The sequence below is a fragment of the Gopherus evgoodei genome, chromosome 7, assembly GCF_007399415.2.
Source record: "Gopherus evgoodei ecotype Sinaloan lineage chromosome 7, rGopEvg1_v1.p, whole genome shotgun sequence".
NCBI classification, from domain to species: domain Eukaryota; kingdom Metazoa; phylum Chordata; order Testudines; family Testudinidae; genus Gopherus; species Gopherus evgoodei.
In genome coordinates, this window is record NC_044328.1 from 97587506 (window position 1) to 97610557 (window position 23052).

A 23052-nucleotide genomic window follows, 5' to 3' on the forward strand; every position below is an offset into this window, starting at 1 on the left:
GTGGAAGTGCGGTAGAGCCTTTCCTGCTGTGCAGGGGCGGGGTGTGTGTGTTCCAGAATTAGGATGGAATTTTACAGGGGGGGACAAATCCACCTTTGCCAGTAAGAATCGACCCCTCCCCACCTCGATACCTCCCTGAAGCTGGGGGCGACCCACGGGAAGGGAGGGAGGAGGGGTGGGAAAGCCCTGTGTGTGCTGCGCCCCCCCCCCGCACTGGAACTGTAGTGCAGGACAGCGGAGGGTAAGAGGGCTTGATCCCGTATTTTGGTTCCAGCCCAATGCACTTCTGCCTCACCACCTCCATCCAGAGCCGCAATGGAACAACCGTCCCTTCTCTCCCATGGCCAGGCACAATGGAACAACTATCACTGCTCCCCCTATAAAGAGCGGCATTGGAATAATCTGTACCCCCCTCGGACTGGCACAATGGAACAATCCACGATCACCGCTCCCTCGTGGAGAAGCACAATGGAACAATCCATTATCACTGCTCCCCCATAAAGAGCCGCAATGGACCATTAATTATCACCGTTCCTCACCATGCAGATCCACAAATAGGACATTCCAACATAACAGCTGTCCCTCCCCAAAGCAGAACAGCTCCACATTCCGCCGCCCCTTCCATGCAGAGGCACAATGGAACAATGTTATAATTTATCCCCCTTCCCTAAAATAACAATGGTGCAATCCACCTCTCCGGCGGTGTGATTGGCTGTGGCGAAGTGGGGGGATGGGTTCACCCTGGGAACGCTCGATCGCGATTGGTGAATCTCCTCCCCCTACCCTGGAGCCCCATCCCAGATTCTTGAGCTCTGCATGGCTCTCCACTTGATTGACACGCAGTGCTGCCCAGTAGATGCGCGGTGCACTCGTCTGGCCAATGAGAAAACGGCGGGGTGAGGGAGTGGGTGGGACTGCGCTCGCGCTGCTGTAGCCGACATTTTGTGTGGTTCGCCGGGGGAGGAGGCGCGGTCGCTGGCGAGGTTGGTCTTGGTTCGGGGCCGGCGTGTTGCCGTGCTGGGGCCCTGCTTTGCGGGCGCACGAGGAAAGGGGGATGTGGCGGAGTCTGTGGGAGGCCGGGGGCCCAGGCCGTGTCGGTGGGTTGGGGCGGGGGCTCTGCGGGGCTGGGGGACGGGATGCGGCTATGGGTGGGGTGGGGCTTACCCACCCTGCTGCTCTGTGCGTGGGGGATGGGGACCAGTGGGCAGGGGCCTCTGCGAGGGCCCGGATTGGAGGTGGAGGGTTATAGAGCGCGGGGCACTATTTGGACGAGGGGTTCTAGGATGGGGCTCAGTATGAGCGGCGGGGGTATGGGGCGGGAGAGGTCCCAGTGGGGGCTTTGGATGTGTATGGGGGAGGAACCGGGGATGGGGAATGGATGCTGTGAGGCCTTTGAGCTGCCTGTGCAAGGGGGGTTACAGAGGTGGGAGTTGGAGGGCAACTGAGGAATATGAGGACCATTGGTAGTGTGTATTTGGGGGGGTATATGGGAAACGGGAATATATGGGGCACCAGTGAAGGCTTTGGACTGTGCTGTACGTGGGGGGTCAGGGCAGAAGATGTGGTGAGGGCCCTGGCTTTATGTATAGACATACAGGGCAAGAAGGGAATGTGGGATAGGGTTGGAGGTGGCATGGATGTAGATGATCAGGTAGCTCAGGGTCTGGGGATGCGGAAGGAAGTGGTTTAAGGTGTTGATGGCAGAGCAGGTGTTTGTACTTAAAATGCATGTAAGATGCCGCAGCCCTGAGACAAGGGTGTTTGCACGTGCATATTTCTCTTAACTCAGATGTCCCCTGTGAGCATCTCCAGAATCAAAATATTGCACCGTCTCTCCAGCAGCTAAATCACCAGAGCAGTGCAGGAAGCCCATACCATACTTTCACTCCTGTCCAGTGTGGATAAAATTGTAAGGCCCTTGAAATAGAGGCATTATGTCCAAACTGTGCTCGTCCCTTTAGCAAACAACAAAAGTTTATTGAATGTGCAAGGAGAGGATTTAGGAAGCAGAGTGCAATTATCTGAGTTAGGATTTGACCTGGAGACTGCAGTTACCATCTTTGTTTATACAAAATGTACCATGGGATCTTAGTGAATTATGCTGGTCCAGGCCTTAATTCTGTCTTTCCTACAAAAGGTGCATCTCCAACAGCAAAGTGCCTAGAACCCCATTCAAAGTCACAGGTACCATATTCCCTACTTTATTGTCAAGAACAATTTTAATGGGACATAGGTCATCTCCCCTGATTGTACTTAGCTTTCATGTCAATAGACTACGTGGATAGGACCCTATCACTGAAGAGTATTGGTAAAGCTTATATAGGAAGGATAGTCTAGTGCACGGGTTGGCAACCTTTCAGAAGTGGTGTGCTGAGTCTTCATTTATTCACTCTAGTTTAAGGTTTTGTGTGCCAGTAACACATTTTAATGTTTTTTATAAGGTCTCTTTCTATAAGCCTATGATATATAATTAAACTATTGTTGTATGTAAAGTAAATAAGGTTTTTAAAATGTTTAAGAAGCTTCATTTAAATAAAAATGCAGATTCCCCCGGACTGGTGGCTGGAACCTGGGCAGTGTGAGTGCCACTGAAAATCAGCTTGCGTGCCGCCTTTGTCACAGGTGCCATAGGTTGCCTATCCCTAGTCTAGTGGATGGGATACTGGATTGGAACTCCGGAGACCTGGGTTCAATTCCCAGATCAGCTATACTCCTTGCTGGGCAAGTCATTTAATCTACCCTGTGCCTCAGCTCCTGCATCTATAAAATGGGGGCAATACTGTGGTGAAGAGGGCCATATAAATACAGAGATGTGAAAGAGCATTGCACTTGAATGAGTGCTTCTCCTTAAACCACTTTCCTCTTCCACCAGGCTCTGCCAAGATGGTGAAACTCTTCATTGGGAATCTGCCCCGGGAGGCAACAGAGCAAGAGATCCGGTCGCTCTTTGAGCAATACGGGAAGGTGCTGGAATGTGACATCATCAAAAACTATGGCTTTGTGCACATTGAAGACAAGACAGCGGCTGAAGATGCCATCCGTAACCTGCATCACCACAAGCTGCATGGTGTCTGCATCAACGTGGAAGCCAGCAAGAACAAGAGCAAGGCCTCCACCAAGCTGCATGTGGGCAACATCAGCACCACCTGCACTAACCTGGAGCTGCGGGCCAAGTTTGAAGAGTATGGCCCAGTGATCGAGTGCGACATAGTGAAGGACTATGCCTTTGTGCACATGGAGCGGGCTGAGGATGCTGTGGAGGCCATCAGGGGCCTAGACAACACAGAGTTCCAAGGTGAAACATGAACCAGGGCAAGTGCAGCCTTCGCTAGGACTAGGTAGCGCCAGGTTCTGTCCAGAAGAGCAGGTCAGGTGGAAATCTGTTGGTCATGGGGCCCTAATTGTGCTGAATGAATAATGAAGTACCTGGGTAGCGTTCAGACTGATCATGTTGTCTGGATGAGTTTTTCAGTGTAGATGCTTAACACAACAAGAAATGCAGAGTTCTTGGGGAGTTGTTTAGGAATTGGATAAATCATGGTTTTTGTTCAAGTTAAAAAAGTGCTTTCATTGGATTTGAGAGATACTTTCAGTTACCTATGTCTGGTTAATGAACTAGGTAATTCAGTGCTGCTTCTCTGGAGAACTGTTGTCATACATTTAATAGTCCTGTGGCTGCAGCTATGGTTGAAAAAGTGTTACAGGAGATTGAAGGGTATTGACATAGCTGTGGGGAGACCAGGACTGGAATTGCAGGGGGCACTGTGGGTCATGACTGAGTTTCATGGGCAGAACTGTGTGTTTGCGGAAGCCCGGGACTTGAATAGCAGGGTTGAGATTGCAGGGCATGGCAGAAATGTGGCAGGAGCTTGCGTGAGACCAGACATGTTGGTCCCTCATCTTTAAGGAGTATTTAAAGCCTTGTGCAATTATTAAAAGGTGTTAAACAAGAGATCTTTCCTTCCAAAATATTTTAAAGGTGACCTACAAGGAGGGGTGGAGGGAGGAAATGGACTTCTCTGCTTTTTTTTATGATGCATAAAGTTGGTCTGAACAGATTAAATTAAAACTCCTGATCTTTTTTTTCCTACACCAGAAATTTGGGTTTTGTTTATGGTGTGAGTCTAGTTCTCTAATCATGAGACAGTGATGACCTCACAAAAGTGAAGAGTGAAAGCTGAGGTTATCAAGAGGAGAAGGGATTTTAGTTAGACAATAACTTTGTCTTTCTCTGTTAACTCCTAATGAACTTCAGTTATCAGTCAACCTTTTTGAATAAGGAAGCCTTTATTAATTTCTCCTTTAAATTGTTAGAGCTCTGAGATTTCCCAGTAGTCCTGCAGAACTAAAGAAGATCAGACTTGCATTCCTGACCTTTATAAGGTTAAGACCAGTGTTAGACATTAGACTGGTCTGTAAAAATTGTCTTTTTTTTTTTTAAACCACCAGTGTATTAGAACAGGAACAAATAAGAGTAAGTCGTTAGTCTCCAATAGGTTTAACCTTAGACAGTTAGCCTAATTACAAAAAAAAGTTACTTAACTGAGTTACTTTGACTCAGAAGAATGTGAAAAAAAGTGAAATGAAAGTTACTCCTGGGAGGATTCTGCATGACCGATCCTGCTCCCCACCGCCCTCCGAAAATGTGCCCCCTCATTCCCTTGTATTCCTGCCCCGCAGAATTCCTGTGCTTCCCTGCAGAAAACAGGGAAGTGCTGAGGGGGTGGGGGTGGAAGAATGCAGGTTTTTGGGGGGGATTGCTCCCCTTGAAACAGAGATGCAGCATGGGGGGGGCACATGGGGTTACAATCTGGTGCCTCCCCCCTCATTTCTGCATACACAGAGCTACTCATCTGAAGGAGGCAGTCTTGGCTCCCCTGACTCTGCAGCTGAACGCTGCTTCCTGGATCCTAGTGCCAGTTGTGCTCCCCTTCTGTGTGCTAGGAGCCTTCCTGTTTTCTGTGCAACAGTGAGTGCCCACGATGGGGTGGATAAGGGAGTGGGGGAATGAGGGGAGGGTGGGGGAAGAGGCAGTGGGGAAAGAACAGGAGTGGAATGTGAGAGTGAGGGGAGGGGAATTGCAGGGGGAGCAGGAGACCAGCATCCCTTTGGCCACTGCTGGGGCTCCATCGTTAAGCAGGCCCATCGAACCCTCACCCTGACAAGCCCTAACCCCCTACACCTGGATCCCTCTGATGAGCCCCCCAGCCCACTGATCCCCAAGTAGTTGCACCTTGACCCCCACCCCATCAAGCCCTGCTCCCCTGGCATTTGGAGCTCCCCCATCTCCCCACACCCATACCTCCCTGCTGAACCCCAGTCACCTTCACCTGGATCCCTTGCAGAGTCCCATTGCCCCTGCACCCGGAGCCCCCCAATGAACCCCTGTGCTTTCAGATCTCCCACTGAGCTGCTGCACCCAGATTATCCCACATCTGGTTCCCCCCCACACTAAGCTCCTCCATACTTAGGTCCTGCTGGGCTGAGCCTGCCTACCCACATCTAGTGCACCTGGCACAGAGGGGCAGAGCCCCAGGGTGTTCCTGAGGCAGGCCCAGCAATTGCACTGTATCAGGTCAGGTGCAGCCTCACCGCCGAGTCCCTGTACCGCAGGAGGTGGGGGCTTCAGGGTGATCCCACCTCAGTGCAGCCAGTGAGTGGCCTATGCTTCCCGCTGCCGTACTGGAGATACATTTATTTATTGACAAAAAATTTTGCAGAATTTTGAAATATTGTGCGCATAATTTTTTTTGGTGCAGAATCCCTCAGGAGTAGAGGGTCTAAAAATGAAAGAATGGCACCATGATGCAGTCAGAATGGAAGGCCATGGCAATCTTGCTGTAGTATTTGACAGTATTTGACTGAATAGGCGATCAATTGACCTTATTTGACCAGTCAGCTGACTGACTTACCAAGCCTACTTAAAATCTCCCTGGCTGCCTTAAGCATTGTAAAAAGGCTGAGAGATATCTTGAAGACTCTACCTACAAACTTAGCCTGAGACAAATTGACTTAGTCAACTAAAAAATGGGAGGTCATGGTAGGGGATGAATTGATATTGACTTGTTCTGTTGGAACTCTTGAGCTGTGGAGCATGGGAATTACCAAAATGGATCAGAGATGTGGTCTTTCTAGTCTGGTATCCTGTCTCTGACACCAGCCAATACCAACTGCTTCAGCAGAAGTTTCAGAGGACCCTGTAATAGCATTGATGGGATAACTAGACCCCAGCACAGGTTAGCTCTTTCCCTGAAGCAGGAGAATTTAAATCTCTTCCAAACTTACATTTTTTTTTTTTTTATAACACTTACTGTTCTTGTTCTGGCTATCTTTATCCCTGTAAATGGTCAATACTCTTTGAATCCTGCTTAATTTTTGATCTTGGTGATACCTTGAGGTAGTGAGTTCCATATGTGAATTGTGCTCTGTGTGGAAATAATGTTTCCTTTGACCTGTTTTAAAATTGCTCCTATCAGTGTTGTGGAATATCCCCATGTTTTTGTATGATGAGAAGGTAAATAGCGCCCAACCTACTGCCTCTATCCTATGTGTTGTTTTGTGTATTTCTATCACATTATCAGATAAACAGCCCCACTCATTTAATCTCTTCATATGAGAATTTTTTCAGGCTCATAATTCTCATCACCTGTCTTTGCCCTCATCTGTTTCTGATTCATACTTTATGGAACAGGGGTGACCAAAATAGAACACAGTACTCTAGGTGGAGGTGTCCCAGTGATTTATAGAATGGCATTATATCTTCAGGATTCTCCATCCCATCCCTTATATACCGTAGCACTTTGCTACTGCACACTGCACAGAGGTTTCCATTGACTTGGCCAGAGTGGTGCCCAGATCTCTTACAGAGTTGATTTCAGTTAATTTAGGAACTTAGTAAGTGTTCAGATCAATGCGCATAGCAGGGAATACTTTCCATTTATCGACACTGAGCAGTGGCAACAAAACAGTTGTCAATTTTTGCCATTCTCAATGTTTGGTTGCATGAGCTGTCTCTGCTCCAGCACTACAAAAGCCATCTGTTAGTGCAATGTGGAAAGCAAGTGGATTTGTAGACTGTCATGTTACACCTGTGCACAGAGCTTTGGGTCCTACAATGGATACACCCTATCTAGTCTTGGGAGTTGGGCTGTGAAACTCTATCTCCGCTAACGGGCTTGTCTGGTACAACAATTGAAAGTGATGCTGCATCTTTCAACACCTCATCCCCAAAGTTAATCTGTTAAGGGTTTGTAGGCATAATTTCTAGTAAAGAAACAGCTGCTTTTCTGTTTAGAACAGAATATTTGTCTTCTCTTAGAAGCGGCAGCCAGGTGTGTCTTTAGGCAGCTCTGTAAAAGAAAGGGTGTGTGCCTGGAGGCCTGACTGTCTTGGGTCTAAAACGCTGCATTGCACATACCCATACGGCCTACATAGAAATTAATGGGATCTTAGGGCGATTAGCCATTTGAAGCTTGTGGCAGTGCTGCTATTAATGCATGAGTGCTTGTTTCATGTTTCTACTAATAAACTTCTCTGTACCGTATGTAGGCTGACATTTGGTTTCCATTTTCTAGTGACAAGCAGAAATAGAATTCTCTCAACTGGTTATATTCTTCAGACTATGAAACAAAGGGTGTTTTGCACCTTGCCACTAATTCTTCTATCCCAGGCTCAGTGACCAAAAGCTGCTAGCACCCCAAAGCTAGGCTTGGCAGAATTTTATGTTTATAGATCTGTCTCATCTTATGTTGGGGTTACGTTCCGCAGTCAGCACGTTATGCGATTTTCGCGTTACGTGCTTAGTCAAAATTACATTGAGTGTAATGGCCGGCGGAATCGCCTGTACTATAGGTACAGTATTAAAATTGTTTTTCTTTTTTGTTTTTGCCGACCGTGTAAAGCTGAAATTGCGCATGTTAAATACGCGTAAGATGCAACAGACCTGTATAATATTTTGTTGGATAGTATTGACTATTTTAAATCAACAAAAATTTTAAAAAATGCTTTAAATGTTCACAGTTGTGTGAAATTAGGGGAGGGAGGGTCAGACAATAGTTATTTAATGACAGTAGACATTGAGATTCAAAACATTAAAGATTTATAATAGCTAAAACACAGTGTCAACATCACATCAAAATATACAAAGTAAATATCCTTCAATCAAACTCTTAAGTTCTCAAGCAGCAATTTCTTATGTTGCCTATCTGCAAATTTTAATTATCGATGGAAATATTTTTTCTACTGGTTAGTGTATGTACAGTGAAATAGATGTTTTCTGATTAAATATCAAATTCTTCCAAGCCTACGTGTAGCACTTCCATGATTCCCATGAAATAAGCAGGTGGGTCCTAGCCCCGTTCCTGTTGAACAGGTGTGCACCTTCATAAACACACTGAAAGTCCAAAGATTGAACTGGCCATGGAGGATGAACCCGCCTCACGTGGCCCTCCAGGTCAGGATTGAGACATGTGGTCTGGGTGGGGATGCTGGCACATTATGCAGGCACTGGTAGTGCCAGACCTATTTTATAGATAAGTTACTTCAGCTTTCAGGGCTGCCAGTATGGTACACTACACTATAGTGTGTGTGGGAAATCTAGAATATATAAAAGATGACGTTCTTGTGTTTTTTTTTTTTTCTGAGTGCGACTTTATTACTTGCTTCTGAAAACACAAGCACCATTAGGGGTAACATTTTAAAAAACAAGTCACTTAACTTCTTAAGACCTATTTTCAAAAGTGACATGGGCACTTTTGAAAATGGTACACTTGATCTATAACGCAGTGCCCATGGGCACCATGGCAACTTCCGGGGCGTCTAAGTGCGCCCGCGTACTGGCCAGTGGACCAGCATCCGCCGAAATGCCACCGACAAGCAGCGTCATCCAGAGGCAATGCCGCTGGCATTTCGGCAGCGACGCCTCTGGATGAAGCTGCTTGTCGCTGGCATTTCGGTGGCGAAACCTATTCATGTTGCCGCTTGGCGGCATTTCGACAGATGCTCGTTCGCCACCACAGTCCTCTGTGGCTCATCGTCTGGCACTTCCCAGACAAAAAAGGTTGGGGACCACTGATCTATAACATGGGGAAGTTGGCCATGTTGCACCCAGACCATCTTCACAGATATGCATCCTGGCAGACCACCATATCTCTCTTCTGCGAAAGATGTTTGAGGCAGAAGGGCCAGATGAGACTTGTTCAAAGAAATGCTTGAGAACAAGAGGGCATGCTCATTTCAGTCAAATGTACACCCAAATAGTGGCCTCAAGCTCCTGACAGCTAAGAATAGCTATTTTTAACTGGAACTGTGTAGAGGTATTTCTGGCCATGCGATGTCTTGGCAGACTGCTGTGGCGAATATACAATCTTTTAAGGATTCTGTGTGACAAGTCTATCTGATCTACATTGGAGTAGCATGGAAAGTGCCTTTGGGTTAATCTAGTCCATCCTTCATGATAAAATGGAATATAAAAAGGGCTGCTCAACTCTTACTGCAGAGTTTATTTGGTAGGTTGCTATGGTCAGGTATCCTATATCAGGCTTTCCAGCCCTGAGCCTACAGCACTTTCCTACCTGTTTGGTATCCATCTCAAACACTTGATGTGAAGCACCATAGAGGGTGAATGCAATGGTGTCCTTCTCTGTCAGGTAAGTGCCGTAGTGGTAAGTTGCTTTGCTACTGTAAACACTGGCTATATCTCTGTAATTTAAGGTAAGTCAGGTTGGCAAGAGATCACCCATAAACTTGTGCAGTTAAACTGGGACTGTTTATGGACCTTCTGGCTACAGGATTACTGGATTCTGTTGTGATTTATGTTCTGTAACATCTAACTGAAATGGTGGCTCTTGATGTAGAATATAATCTGGGCTTTGACTCTCTGAATGCTGCTGAGGACTTGATACTATGTCGGACATAGAGGTTGCATGTTGTGGTTACAATGCTTTTTTCTTTTCCAGCTTCATGTGCAGAAGCTCCTTCGGTGTCACCCAGTTGGAGGGATCCTCTCACCTCTGCTTTTATACATTGCAAAGCACAGGAATGGTGATCAATAAATAGCTTTAATACACTGAAAGTAGCAAGTAACTCAGTAATTAAAACAACTAAATATTTTTCAGATTAGCTGGCAAAAGTGCTATACTTAAATCTGAACTTAATACCAAAACTACAAGGATCCCTACATTATGCTCCTTGAAGTATTGGCTGTTTCACACCAAGAACTCCTTTGTAGTGTCTATATTCAGTCTCTTGTCCTACAGTCAAAACTTTGAGTGACAAGTAGACAGTTTCTGGTCTGAAATGCTACTTTGCTTTGGGCTAACTGGCAAATGCACTTTCTTTGTAGTACATCATCTACATCTAGCATGCAACTACAGCATTCTTGCTGTTCTAAGGTGCATGGTATAAGAATCTAAATAGAATAGATTGCCTCCTCTGCAAGGAGAAGCTCACTTGCTGTATGCAGTCAGCAGAGCCATCTTGGCAAAAAAAAACTGCCAAAGAAAAATCTAGCACTGAGTTCTGCAGAAATCACTGATATTGAAAACAGAACAAGGAGTTAGGTTCGCAGACTAAACATGCAGCCAAAGTGCTTGCAGTGTGAGAAATTTCATGTGTAGCTTTTTCATTTGAGGTGGAAGAGCAAATTGCTCTTACAAAACTGTTAATGATCCAGAGGCTTATAGCTAACTTGCATGGAAAGATTGCCTTACACAATTTGGGTAGTGCTTTCAAACCTGGCAGTCTAAACTTGCATATCAAGATTGCTGTAAAGGCATCTAAATAAGTGGCCTGACATTCAGAGCAGCCCCCACTGACTTCAGTGTCAGAGGAAAATGTTTTTCCACAAAACTGACCATAAGCAATGGAAAACCACCAGCACATGCAGTAGTTCTACAATGCTTTGTCCAATAGCCCAGGACTTCTATATCCATCCTGCTACTTTTTCCCATCAGATGCTTCAGGCTTTGTTTTAAAAAAGAGGTTAAAGATCTCTTTGGACATTGGTAGGAGCCATCTCCATGCCCTTTTTGCCAGTTAACATCTCCTGGTCTCCCCTGTGGCCTGGATGGTGGGCACGTGGTTCCTTTTCGTTTAGCTGCTCTGCAAATCGCCTGCCATAAGATTGTTGTGGTGTGAGCTTATTGTACGTCTCTGGTAATGCCCAACCTTCACCAGGCCTGGGAGTCTAGACCATTTTGAATTGTACTTGGGCTGCCAATGTATGTAACTTTCTTGAACTTGAACCTGCTTGCTAAGTATGGTAGTTCATGCTGTGGTGTTCTTGGTCTGCTCTGACAATCATTATATGCATATCTTCTAAAAAGTCATCTTGGGATTTGTCAGGATGTTTCCTTCCAGAGTTCCATCAATAACCATTCCAAGACAGATACAATCACTGGAGATCTTGGGAGTTCTGTCTATTCTTGGGGCTCCGCACCACTTCACGTGGGTAAATCTTAGTAGACAGTGAGGAGCCAGTATCCCATAAAAGCTGACGGGTAAAATTGTTGGTTTGACTCATGGGCAGAATGCTCAATAATTGTAGCTATCTGGTTAGATGTATTGAGGGGGTGAATCGATCAGCTTGTCTTGATACATTTTAAATCAAGATTTAATATGCTTTGTTTTGTTACAAATCTTGTAGTTTTCCATGTGGCATCAGTTTATTATAGCAACCATTCTTGCGTCTGTTTCTTAAAGGCAAGCGGATGCACGTGCAGTTGTCCACCAGTCGGCTCAGGACCGCGCCCGGGATGGGAGACAAGAGCGGCTGCTATCGGTGCGGGAAAGAAGGGCACTGGTCTAAAGAGTGTCCGGTAGATCGCACGGGGCAAGTGCCTGACTTTACCGAAACCTATAATGAGCAGTATGGAGCGGTGCGCACTCCCTACCCCGCGGGCTATGGGGAGACTATGTATTACGATGATGGGTATGGAGCAATGGTCGACTACTACAAAAGATATCGCGTGAGGCCCTATGCTACGGCATCTGCATACGACGCCTATGCAGAGCAAACAATGGCCCAGTATTCGCAGTATGCGCAATACTCCCAAGTACAAACCACAGCCATGGCCGCCACCACAGCCATGGCCGCCACTACAGCCATGGCCAATCGCCTCACTGCTACCCTAGACCCTTACGATAGAGCGCTGCTGCCAACCCCGGGAGCAGCAGCAGCGGCAGTAGCTGCAGCTGCAACTGCCGCTGCAGCAGCCGCATCCTCCACCTATTACACCCGGGATAGAAGCCCCCTGCGCCGCACGGCAACCGCAGCCACCACCGTCGGAGAGGCATACGGTTATGAACGTTGTCAGCTGTCTCCAGTCTCGTCGGTCGCTCGGGCCTCCCTCTACGATGTTCAGCGGTTCGGGCGGGAGTCGTATGCAGACAGGGCGCGGTACTCTGCGTTTTGAGTTGGAGGTGAGAGCACTTTCCGGTCTAGTTCATAGGTTTTTATCCTGATACTTTGAGGACATGGGGATCCTCTTCCTAGGTTCTAAGTACCTAACATACCTGGTGCTACAGGGGCACGTTTGGCCCTGTATCGCTGGATGATAGCAAAAAGTGCCTTACACCTATTAAACTCTGAATTTCACTTGTCAGGCATTTGGCAAAGCTTTGACCCTTGTTAGGACTTTAAATCAATCATACTTCAGGCCTTTTACTTGGAAGTAGACATTTTCCAAAGCTAGGATGTAAAAATGAAATGTAAACTGAGTCAAGTCCAGAAATAATGCATGTTTTTCTGAGGTATCTGTCACCAGAGTATCCAGTACATTGTGCATATAACTGAAACAGGTGTACATGCAGGGCTTGGAACGTTTCCCCCAAATAGGGCATGTTTTATGTTATCTATGCTGCTACTGTACAAGTACAAGACCAGAAATGAAATTATGGGGATACAGCCAGGGGATTGATTGTCAATTCCTGCAGTTAAAGGCCAGAGCATGATTACAGTTGTGACTATAAGAATAAGCTCAGATTTATTATGAGGGTTGTTGAGCGCTCTGGCCCCCCCACCCCCTTGGCAGTGTTCCTTCACACTCATGTACTGGGATGTGGTGATGTGGGAAGCTATTTAGGACCCAGAATATCTAGGGCATTGTAACTTGCAGTGAGCACGAATTTCCAGGTGAAATGACTTAAACTATTGTGTGAACGGTGGGTGTAGTTTCCTCTGAGCAGTCTCTTCTGTACTAGATGAATTGTCCCAGTGGCCTTGTGGGAGCTCCCACAGAGAGGGAGCTATAGTAGTCTAATTTAGGAAGGGGGAGGGCACATGCGCTGAACGAGTCAAAGATGAAAGAAATTACTGGCACTTGTTTGCTCCTCTTGGGACTTCAGGAGCAGAGGTGAATCAGGGAGTTAAGGCCTTCAGGGCAGGGGCGCTGTCTTACTGGTCTGAACTACCACAAATACAGTTCACAAAATAATATTTGGAGCTTGCAAGTTGCCTGAGAGTCAGGAGAATGTCTTGCATTGAGGATAATGGTCACTGTCTTGTTTGTTCCTGCCAACGAGCATCCTGTTTACCATAATGCCTGCTCCCAAGGAACAGGAGAATTCACCCACAACTGCTTTAACTTGTCTCAGTTTAAACAGTTGGAAGCTTGTGGCATGGCCTCCAGTGATACTAGGCGACCTAGGAGGGGCCAGAGGATTTGACAGATGATGATGGAGGATTAGAATTCTCAGCTTAAATTTGAGCCCCCTCTTACACACCTGGTGTAGCTGATCTGTATGATCTGTCCAGTTCTCCTACCAGTCTGTAGTTGTGGGAGGGACTTCACTTTATAGGGTTGGATTCTTTGCTCAGCTTCCTAGCGGGAAGGACCTGGGAATCTGCTGAGGCTCCTCTTGCATGTGGCCAGGATTCAAATGTAAAAGTAATGAGAGAGATCAGAAGTTTCTGACTCAAATAACAGCATTGTACTCTGAGCTGAGTTTAGCCCAAATAGTAGCATTTTGTTCTTCAATGACTTGTTTGATTACAGCAAAAGAGGCTGAGGCAGTGCATTTCCGGGGGTTGCTTTTGTTGTAGTGCATTGGAGAGTTATCTACTGATTTTCCCCACTGAGTAGGCCATTCTGCATCCTCTCTCAAAAGTGCATTAGCTGTTAGGTTCATATAGGGTTGCAATGAATCTTGTAATAGGTTTCAATTTCAGTGCAAGAAGACACCAAGCTGAATACAAGACACCATGTCTGTTGGGATTTAGGCTTCCAAATCATTTAGGCACTTTGGAACACTTTACCCTTAATCCCTAAAGTCAGCTGCTGAGAGTCTGTGTTCAGGAAGCAGTTTCTGCAAGTAGGGTCCTTGGGCACTTTAAACTTTATTAAAATAAACCTTGTGTAAAGTAAATGGGGTGTTTAAAACAAAATTTCTTGGCCATTGTTTAAAGGCCAAAAGGTAAAATTTTCAAAAGTGCCTAACCCCTGTTGACTTGGGTTCCTGTGTCACTTTAGTGCTTTTGAAGACTTCACACAAAATCTTCTGGACACTGAGCTATCTGATTTCTTAATTCTCTCTTGTTTAATTCAAGCTATCTTTGAATTGTGAGCAAGAACAACCTCAACCTGGGAAGCTATTTTTAGTCCATGTTCTGGAAACTTAGATCCACAGCAAGAAGATGAGCTTCTAAATGGGCTAGAGATCTTGATGTTACTGCATTCCAGAGAAGATATTTGAACAGGGTTTTGTTAATGCCATAACTTGAATGCCACACTTAACTGTATTAAAGTACAGAGATTGTTTAATTGGCTCACTCACACCAGTAGCTACAACACAGCAGATGCCTCCTATAAAACTTTGTTTAGGCACATTCTAAGAAGCAGAACTACTCTCTGTCCTTGGAAAAATCTTCCCTGCCACCTAGAAGTAGGTGGAGCAGGCCTGTTGTAAAGGACCAGGTCAATGTACTGATGGAAACCCTCCATGCACTTCTTATCACCCCAGTAGCGGGGGTGGGCACAGAGATTTTAATCAGGATGTCCATCCTGGGCCCCATGTGAACATTAGGTCTTCGGTATCAGGCTCTGGCTATTAGAGGTCCAGTTGGCTTGGCACTCCCTTGCCCTCTAACTACTGGGAAAAGGAACTTTCTCTTCTCGCCACACCAGCTGGCTGTTAGTAGAGAAGGGCCAGGATGAGAATTCTGCTGCTTCAGCCCCTGCTGTGGTGTTTGCTTTGCCAAGCAGCTATAAAGTGAAACTGACTTGGTTGTTGGCTTCCTAGCTCTGCCTAAGGAATTCTGAACAGCAGCTATGAACAGAATCGGTTTAGTTAATTTTGTTTTGCTGCTTGGAAAAATGATGTGCATCAGCAGAAGCACTAGATCTGCCTGCGGACTCAGAGTTATGCTGTACTGGTCAGATTAGGAAGGCTGTCTAAAAACTAGACAATTAATCTATTAACTGAAAGAACTTGAAATGGATTCCAGTGTGGGAGGGCTGCCTGCACATGCTCTGGAGTAACTTTTTTCAAAACTCAGTTATTGGTCATTAAGGACCCATTCCTGTACAAATATAATCGTAGTTTTTTTTCCAGAGTTTGGAGGTCAGTTTCCATACAGTTGCCTCTGTCAGAGGCAATAAATGGAGTATAATTACACACAAAGTGGTTTTCTCTCTAAATGCAATGAATTCTATAAACAAGCAGCTCTTCGCGGTAAAAGCAAAAGCCTGAACTTGTTTGACCAAATCACAGCCAAGACCAAGAAGTAAACATGAAGCCCAATTTTATGTCTTTGGTTTTGGACCCAGTTAACACAGAGCTTGGAAACAGGAACCTCATTAATGCTATAACCATTAAAGATTTCTCATGTTGATTTTTGTGGCTTTCAGGAACAGATAGGTTGACTTCTTTTCTAGGAAATGCACCTCTTCTTTGTACAGGAGACTCAAGGTGGCCTGAGTGTATTTGAGGGCAGAAATCTGTCTTTAGGCCTTTGAATGAATTGTGCTTTTTATCTTTCAGGTAGGATATGTGCGGCTGGACGTCGGGTTCCTGTTGCACGTGAAATCTATATCGTACGTGTCAAACTGTACTGGGCTTCAAAGCATACTGATCACGGCTAATGCATTTACTCTTAATGGACATTTGTCTCTCTTCAAAGTGTAGTGAATAGTAACTTCTTAACTTCCTTTTCTATTTTTCAGAAATTGCTTTAAATAATTTTTTGGCCTTTTATTTTTCCATGACCCTAGAGCCATTATTCTTTGCTGTTCTCTGGGACCTAATACCCTTTACCCAATCTAAGCCCAGCTTTTGAGCTAGAGTAGTTGCAGTGCCAGTTTTCTCTTTTTTTGGAGACGTGCTTGGGATTACTGTCTTCCTCTTGCAGTTCAGTTTATAGCCTGCCTGTTTAATAGTGTGTTTGGTTTTTTTTTTTAAAGGTGAATAACCAGTCTTAGTTAACTATGAAATATTATATCTTAACGTAGTATTGCGAATTCTGCTCCCCTTAATTCTAGCCTGCAGTCTGGAGTCGTCTCTTCTGCCCCAATATTATTTTTGGAATATAACCTGTAACTCTCCTTCTCTCTGAAGTTTAGCATCATTTGACCGCCTCTCTTTTTCCAGCAAAATAAACACTTGTAACAGATGAGAGTATACTTGTGTCTTGTGTAAACCAGAACCATGCATGGTGTACTGGTCTAAGCTTGTGGGAGTGATTTTATGGAATGAAACAGTTCAAGACCAAATACTTAAGCCGCTATTATAGTAGTGCCTGGAACTTCAAAGGACAGTGAAGGTTCCATTGTGGTAGGCACTGTAAATACACATAGCTATCACAAAGATTACAATCTAAATAGACAAGACAAGGGGCAGGAGTAGGGTGACCAGATGTCCTGATTTTTATAAGGACAGTCCCGATTTTGGGGGCCTTCGTCTTATATAGGTGCCTATTACCCCCCACTCCCATCCCGATTTTTCACACTTGCTGTCTGGTCCCCCTGGGCAGGAGTAGGGACTCAGTAACACTAGGAAAAATTTATAGCTGAATTGGCAATTTCCTCAGCCATTGCATTATGCACTAGTCCTTTCCAGTTCACCTCTGAGCATTGTCTAGGACTAAGGTATACCCTTTGAGAGGCAACAGTAGGAAGGAATTTCTCAACTGTTGCAGGATTTACAGCCTTATTCATGCTGCTTTGATGTGGAACTTCCTCGTCAGGGTTGTATAGGGTCCATGTTGCATGGGGAAAGAGCCACACACTGATCTCACGGCTTCTCAGCAGTTTCCTCTTGTGAAGAAGTTGCAGTTTGAAAAAGATAGAAGGAGGTAAGTAGATCTCTGCAGCAGCAACCCTACTGCTGTCAGCTCTGTCAAATCCCTCTGAAGAGAGAAGCTGCTCTGTGTCCCTTGATAAACTTGAAGGGCATGAGCCAAGTTCAGAGTTGGAGGTGCCCGAACAAATCTATTTCCATCTAGTTTAGTCTACTCTGACTGTCTTATACCACCACTCTATAATCAGATCTGTAGTCTGCAAGGAAAGCAGGGTGAGGAGGTGCTTGTGGTAGCTTATGATCTAGTTGCAAAAGAGGAAAAGCTCCTGAGCTGGGTAAATGCGTGTGAGATCCTGCATGAATAGTGTAGATACAAGAAGTGTTTCTGATGTGCATTCCCAGATGAGTACGTGGAGGTACACTCACAGCAGTTGCCGTCTCAGTCAGGTACCTTGCCTGTTAACTTCTGAAGTCTGAAGGTGACATACAAGGGCCTTGTCTGCTCAGTGAAGAAACAGCAATTGAGCTGGTGTAGGATTAGAATGAGGAAGATATTTTTCCCCCCCAGGGCATTGTGATTCCCAACCACTGCTCCCCTTGTACTTTGTTAGCTTTTTGAACTTATCCAAAGCTGCCTCATAGCCATCCTACTACTAAATCTTGCTTCCTTGTGGCCTGCTGAGTGGGCCATTGTAGCTGGTTCTCTTCCTGGGGGTGGGGGTTTCCTGCTGCTTCCACCCCTGTCATCCTCAAATCTAGCTACCTAATCTAGTCTAGTGAATAAATGAGTAGGAAAACAGAAATAGTGTAAGCCTCAACAGCTCCCATCTGACCAGCTGAGGCCATTTTCTACACTCCTGCACTCCTGTTTTAAATACCCTCTCTCACACCACCACTTTTGTCCATTGTCCTATGCTGCCCTTTTCCTATGGGGAAAAGTTCCCTGTCCTAATCTGTAAAGCCATCATCCCCTTATCCTCCAACTAACACATACCAAAAACTGCCTTCTTATGCTGCTGGTGATCAATCTGGCTACATTAGGGCAACAAAAATAAGGTGTGGATCCTCAAATACTGTTGATGTGTGGATCTAAGCTCTTTGTGTATTTTCTGTAAACATTCAACACCTATATCATCTTTCACAGCCCTTCCTTAAAGCTCTCCTCTGCTGAGCAATCTACAAGAAGTTCAACACTAGGCAAGTGTGATGCTGTGACTGTTGCTTATCATGCCGCCTTCTGTTTGCCATGTCTCTTTATAGGTCTTTTACTGCAGGGCCTCTTTTTAGGTTGTGTGTTTATACAGTGGTTGCTATCCGGGGGTCCCTAGCTGCTCCTACAATACAGAATTGTTTACACAGTGCCTACATGGTGAGACTGAGCTGATTAGCCTCTAGCTGCTCTTGCAATGAGTTTTATTAATAATGCTGCTTGCTTTCAAGAAAGACTCCACCCTTGCATAAAACACACACCTTGAGGTACAGGGTTGCTCAGTAGACAGTAGCCCTCCTCCTCCCTGTGAAACATTGAGTTACAGATGTGGGTTACTGTCAAATAGCTGGAGCGGGAGGAGCCCCTCAATATTGTGTTCAGGGTACTCTAAATACAAGTCAGCCTTTGGGCTAAGAAACTGACAAGTGAGTGACAGTTGGGTTGGTTTTGCTCCTGCAGGCTCCTGCTCTGTTCATGAATGTTCATACTAGAGGTGGCCACTCTGATCATCTAATTTGACTGGCATTTCACAACCCAGAGAACCACACCTAGTGATTTCTACATCAAGCCCAATTGCTGAGGGTTGAGCTAAAGCATAGCTTTTAAAAAGATATGTACAATTTCTATTTGCAGATTTAAGTGATGGGGGACAGAATTCCACCACAGTTCACTACTAGCAAGCCACAGGATAATGTAGAACTAGCCTGTGTAACTCATTCCCACATGACATCATTGAGGCCATAAGCTCTGCAGGATTCAGGATATCAGACACTTGCATAGTTAATGAGAATAACCAGAGTTAGAAAAGACATTAAAAATAAGCAGGTGTTTTGGAAGCAATGAGGACACAAGCCAATTTCTAGCTACAGGGAGGCAGTTATCCCATCACTGCCTACTGCAGATTTCCTTTCCTTGAACTATCTGGTGTTGGCTGCTCTTGGAGACAAGATACTGGAGTAGATGAACCCCAAGTGTGATCCATTCTGCCTTTTCCTGTTGTGGCAGAAGCTTGCACCTAGAGCAGATACACTCATTGAAAATCTGCATGGCTGACAAAGGAGCAGACTTGATGTAAGCTCATTGCTAACCCTTTACAGGCAAGTGTGTGGTTTCTTGTGCATAGTCTGGTGATTTTGAGCCAACAGAGAGGCTGTTTTTAGCTCAAGTATTAATGTCCTCTCATGATTGCTAGGCTGGGTGGTGGTGGATTGAGATTCATTTACTCAGCAGATGGAGCTAAAATCTTTATTAAGGCAAAACACTCAGCAGGTAGTGATCAGTTACAAGTGGGAAGATCATCAGGTTGATTTCATCATAATCGCCTTCAGCAGTGGACAGTACAGTTTCAACTTCCCTCTATTACACAAATAAGTTTTTATTTTTTCTTATACATCTGTGTTAACATGGAAATGAGAGCCTAACTCCCTTCCCTGGCAGTATAAGTTTAGTGTTAGTTCAAACCAACCTTTTCTAGCTTTTTAGTTACTTAGCTTTTCTTCTTCCAAACATTATTATTTTACAATTTCTTACACATACACAGTTCTACTTCTGCTGTTAAATGTTATCAGACCAGACATTTAAAATCCATGGCAGGCTTCTCTCAGGCCTAAATATGCCTTCACTCCCACCAGGCAGCTGTCTTGGAAAAGATGCACTTCTTTCACCTTGCTTGGATCTCCTTTTGTTAATGTGTTTAAATACTGGGAGGCAGATTTTCAGGTGTTGATAGTGACTGGCAGGCAGGGTTTTTTTTCTAAAGCACGCAGCTCTCATTTAGACACAAAAAATAAGCAGCCAGCCTTGGTGTGAAAATCCCTTTCTCAATTGAATGCAACATGGAGGCAGCTGGATTCCTACCATCTGCTCTTTGGAGAAAGAGGGGGCTGTGTGGTCTCTGACACCAGTACCAGCAGGGTGCAGAATGCTGCTGCTGTGATGTGCTAGGACTTTGCACTGGTGTAAATGACTGAAGTGCAGGGTCCCACACCTACATGCTTTCCTTTCCCCCAAAGGATCAGGCTTTAACATAATTGCTCTATTATAGGCAGCCAATCAGAGCATGGCCCTTACAGGCCTCATTGCTTCCTGTGCAGCTGGTGGGGCTTGTAATTAACTTCCCCTTGGGTTGAACCACAGTGGTGGGAGGTTTACAGTGTGATGGAGGGAAACTCAATCCTGAGGAGTATTAAGGTTGAGCTAGGTATTAATCCCCTCCAAGGTCCAGGAGACCAGTGATAGCAGAAGGACTGTTGATACCTCATCTTCCCACTAGGGGGTTGCAGGGTGAAAAGTTCTCTCAGGAACCCACCATTCCCCCCCCCCTTCCTTTTCAGAAGCACTCTGGTTTTCAATCCAAGGCCTGCTTTGGGAATGGGATTATAACCCTAATGCTCTTGTTATTGGCATGGGAAATTAAAGTACACTGGGAAGTTATGGACAGTTCTCTGTGCTAAATGGGCCATACAGGTGCACGGAGGAGGGGGGAATCCCTCTGTTGGAGGACTAGGAGCTAATGGTGCAGGGGGGATTTCTGCTGAATGGGGAATGGTAGCTGTATCCCAGGTTTGGAGCTGTGGCGCAGACTACACCCATGTACGCTAAGCTCCCTCTGCCATCTAAAAGTGTGCAGGAAGGCTGGAGTATTTGACCCTGGTGAAGCCAAACTGCAAGGCCAACAAAAATATTCAGGTGGGCAGTTACATCAGTGCTTTCCAAGGGGCATGGATTAATATTCACATTGCACTTCCCATCAGTACCAAGCCCAGGCCAGTTAATGATCCAGCCAGCAGACCAAATTTGGTGATGAATCCTGGTCACCTGCCACCTGAGGCATGTTGCACATATGCTAAGATTTGCTTTCTCAGCCTGGGTCTGTCTCTTGGAGTTGTTCTGTACCACCAAGCCCCAGCCAGGGGGGAGGATGTGAATGGAGTCTGTATATGCTGTCCTAATATCTCAGTTTCCCCCTGCACCTCAGTCACGTTGAGAGTCTGGACAGTTATCTTTGCCGTAAGCACTTTCATTGCCCCATCCACCTACTATACTCTTCACACCTCTCAGGGAGAGGGTTTTTTGCTTCTGTCCCACTCCTCACCCACCAGACAGGAGCCAGTGTTTGGGGACAAGTCACGTCACACACCCTGAGGGTTTAGGATGCACCCAACACATCTGTCCATCTACCCACTCAACCTGGGTCCTGCAGGTTGTGCTCCATCTGCTGACTGACTTGGGCATGCTTTCCAGCTAGGAAGGATATGCTGACACACGTTCCTGATAGACAGATCTCCATAGCTGAAAGGATGAGAACATCAGCCCACATAAACATTGAGTCTCTTACTGAACGCTGCTCCGCTCTCAGCAACAAGTTCCACTGGCTAAGGGATGCAGTGTGTGTGTGAAAAAGTATTTCCTTTTATCAGCTTTGAATTTGCTACCTTTCAATTTTGATTTTCCTCTTGTCCTGATGTTATTAATATAGAAATTTCTGATCTCTTTTCTGTGCCTGTCATTTATTTATATAATTTTATCATGTCTCACTAAACAGTCACAATCTTTTTAGTCTCTCTTCATATGTATTTTTCCCAGTCTTAATCAGTCTCCTTCCCTGTCTCTGAATCCTGTCTAATTCTGCTCTCTCTCTGGAGATGAGATGAAAACCAATACCACCCCTCTAGTCTAGATGAGGATGACCCATTCATAAATGTTCGGTCACATTCCTTATGCATCCTACATTTTGTTTACTTATTTGACTGCTGCTGTTCATTCACCAGTGGTCTTCAGTGTTCACAGTTTCAGATGCCCTGGGCTTTCCCTAGAGTGGATACAGTTAATTTACAATCCAGTAAGGTATATAAATAGTTTAAAGAATCCCCTCCTAACATGCATTACTTTGCATCATGTTGCCCTCTCCCTTAGCATGGTTAGGGCCCTCTGCAATTCCTCAGAGTCTTTTCTGACCTAAAAACATTGTGGCATATGTAAATTTTGCCATGTGGCTTCTCACTTCCTGGTCCCAATCATTTATAAATATATTACCACCACCCATCTTAATACAGAACCTCAGATCACAGCACTGTCAACCTCTGGCCACACTACCATTCATTTCTACTCTAAGACAGTTTTTGATTCAGGATGGTACTTCACATCTCATATTAGCACTAGTTTCCAGGGAGGGTATTTGTCAACAGCCTTTTGAAAACAAAGTATAGCACCCATTTCTCTTTCAAGTACTGTCTTACTGATATTCAAATTTTTTTTTAGCTGAATGAGACAATTTTTCTTTGGAGAAGCTTTGTTGGTTGGAGTCTATCTTAATATGATCTAGGTATTTTAGTAAGTTATCCTTTCAACTAATTTACTAGATAGAAATGAGACTGACTGATTAGTAACTCCCTAGAGCCTTTTTTTCCAAACACAGGTACACTATTTAATATTCTCCAGTCCAAAAAAAAAGATTTTAATAAAGCATTATACCAGGGGTGGCCAAACTGGCTTGTGAGCCGAATACAGCTCTTTACAGTCAAAGTGAAGTTCATAGAGACACACACACACCCCACCCCCATTCTCCACCTACCAGAGTTTGTGGGGAGGGGAGAGGAGCTCAGGACCTC

The 23052-nt window shown here is 45.2% G+C and overlaps 1 protein-coding gene across 5 annotated transcripts in view; it reads left to right on the forward strand.

The window, feature by feature from the left end:
- Positions 1 to 906: 906 nt before the first annotated feature.
- LOC115655327 (RNA-binding protein 4B-like) overlaps positions 907 to 23052 on the forward strand; it is a 35609-nt gene continuing 13463 nt past the window's right edge. Inside the window, exons 1-4 of one of the 5 annotated variants that reach the window (XM_030570661.1) lie at positions 907 to 983; positions 2873 to 3295; positions 11701 to 12420; positions 15979 to 16065. In XM_030570661.1, the coding sequence (XP_030426521.1) occupies positions 2884 to 3295; positions 11701 to 12413 (1125 nt within the window). In that variant the 5' untranslated portion in view covers positions 907 to 983; positions 2873 to 2883 and the 3' untranslated portion in view covers positions 12414 to 12420; positions 15979 to 16065. The other 4 variants (XM_030570662.1, XM_030570663.1, XM_030570664.1 and 1 more) reach the window with 4 other exon arrangements.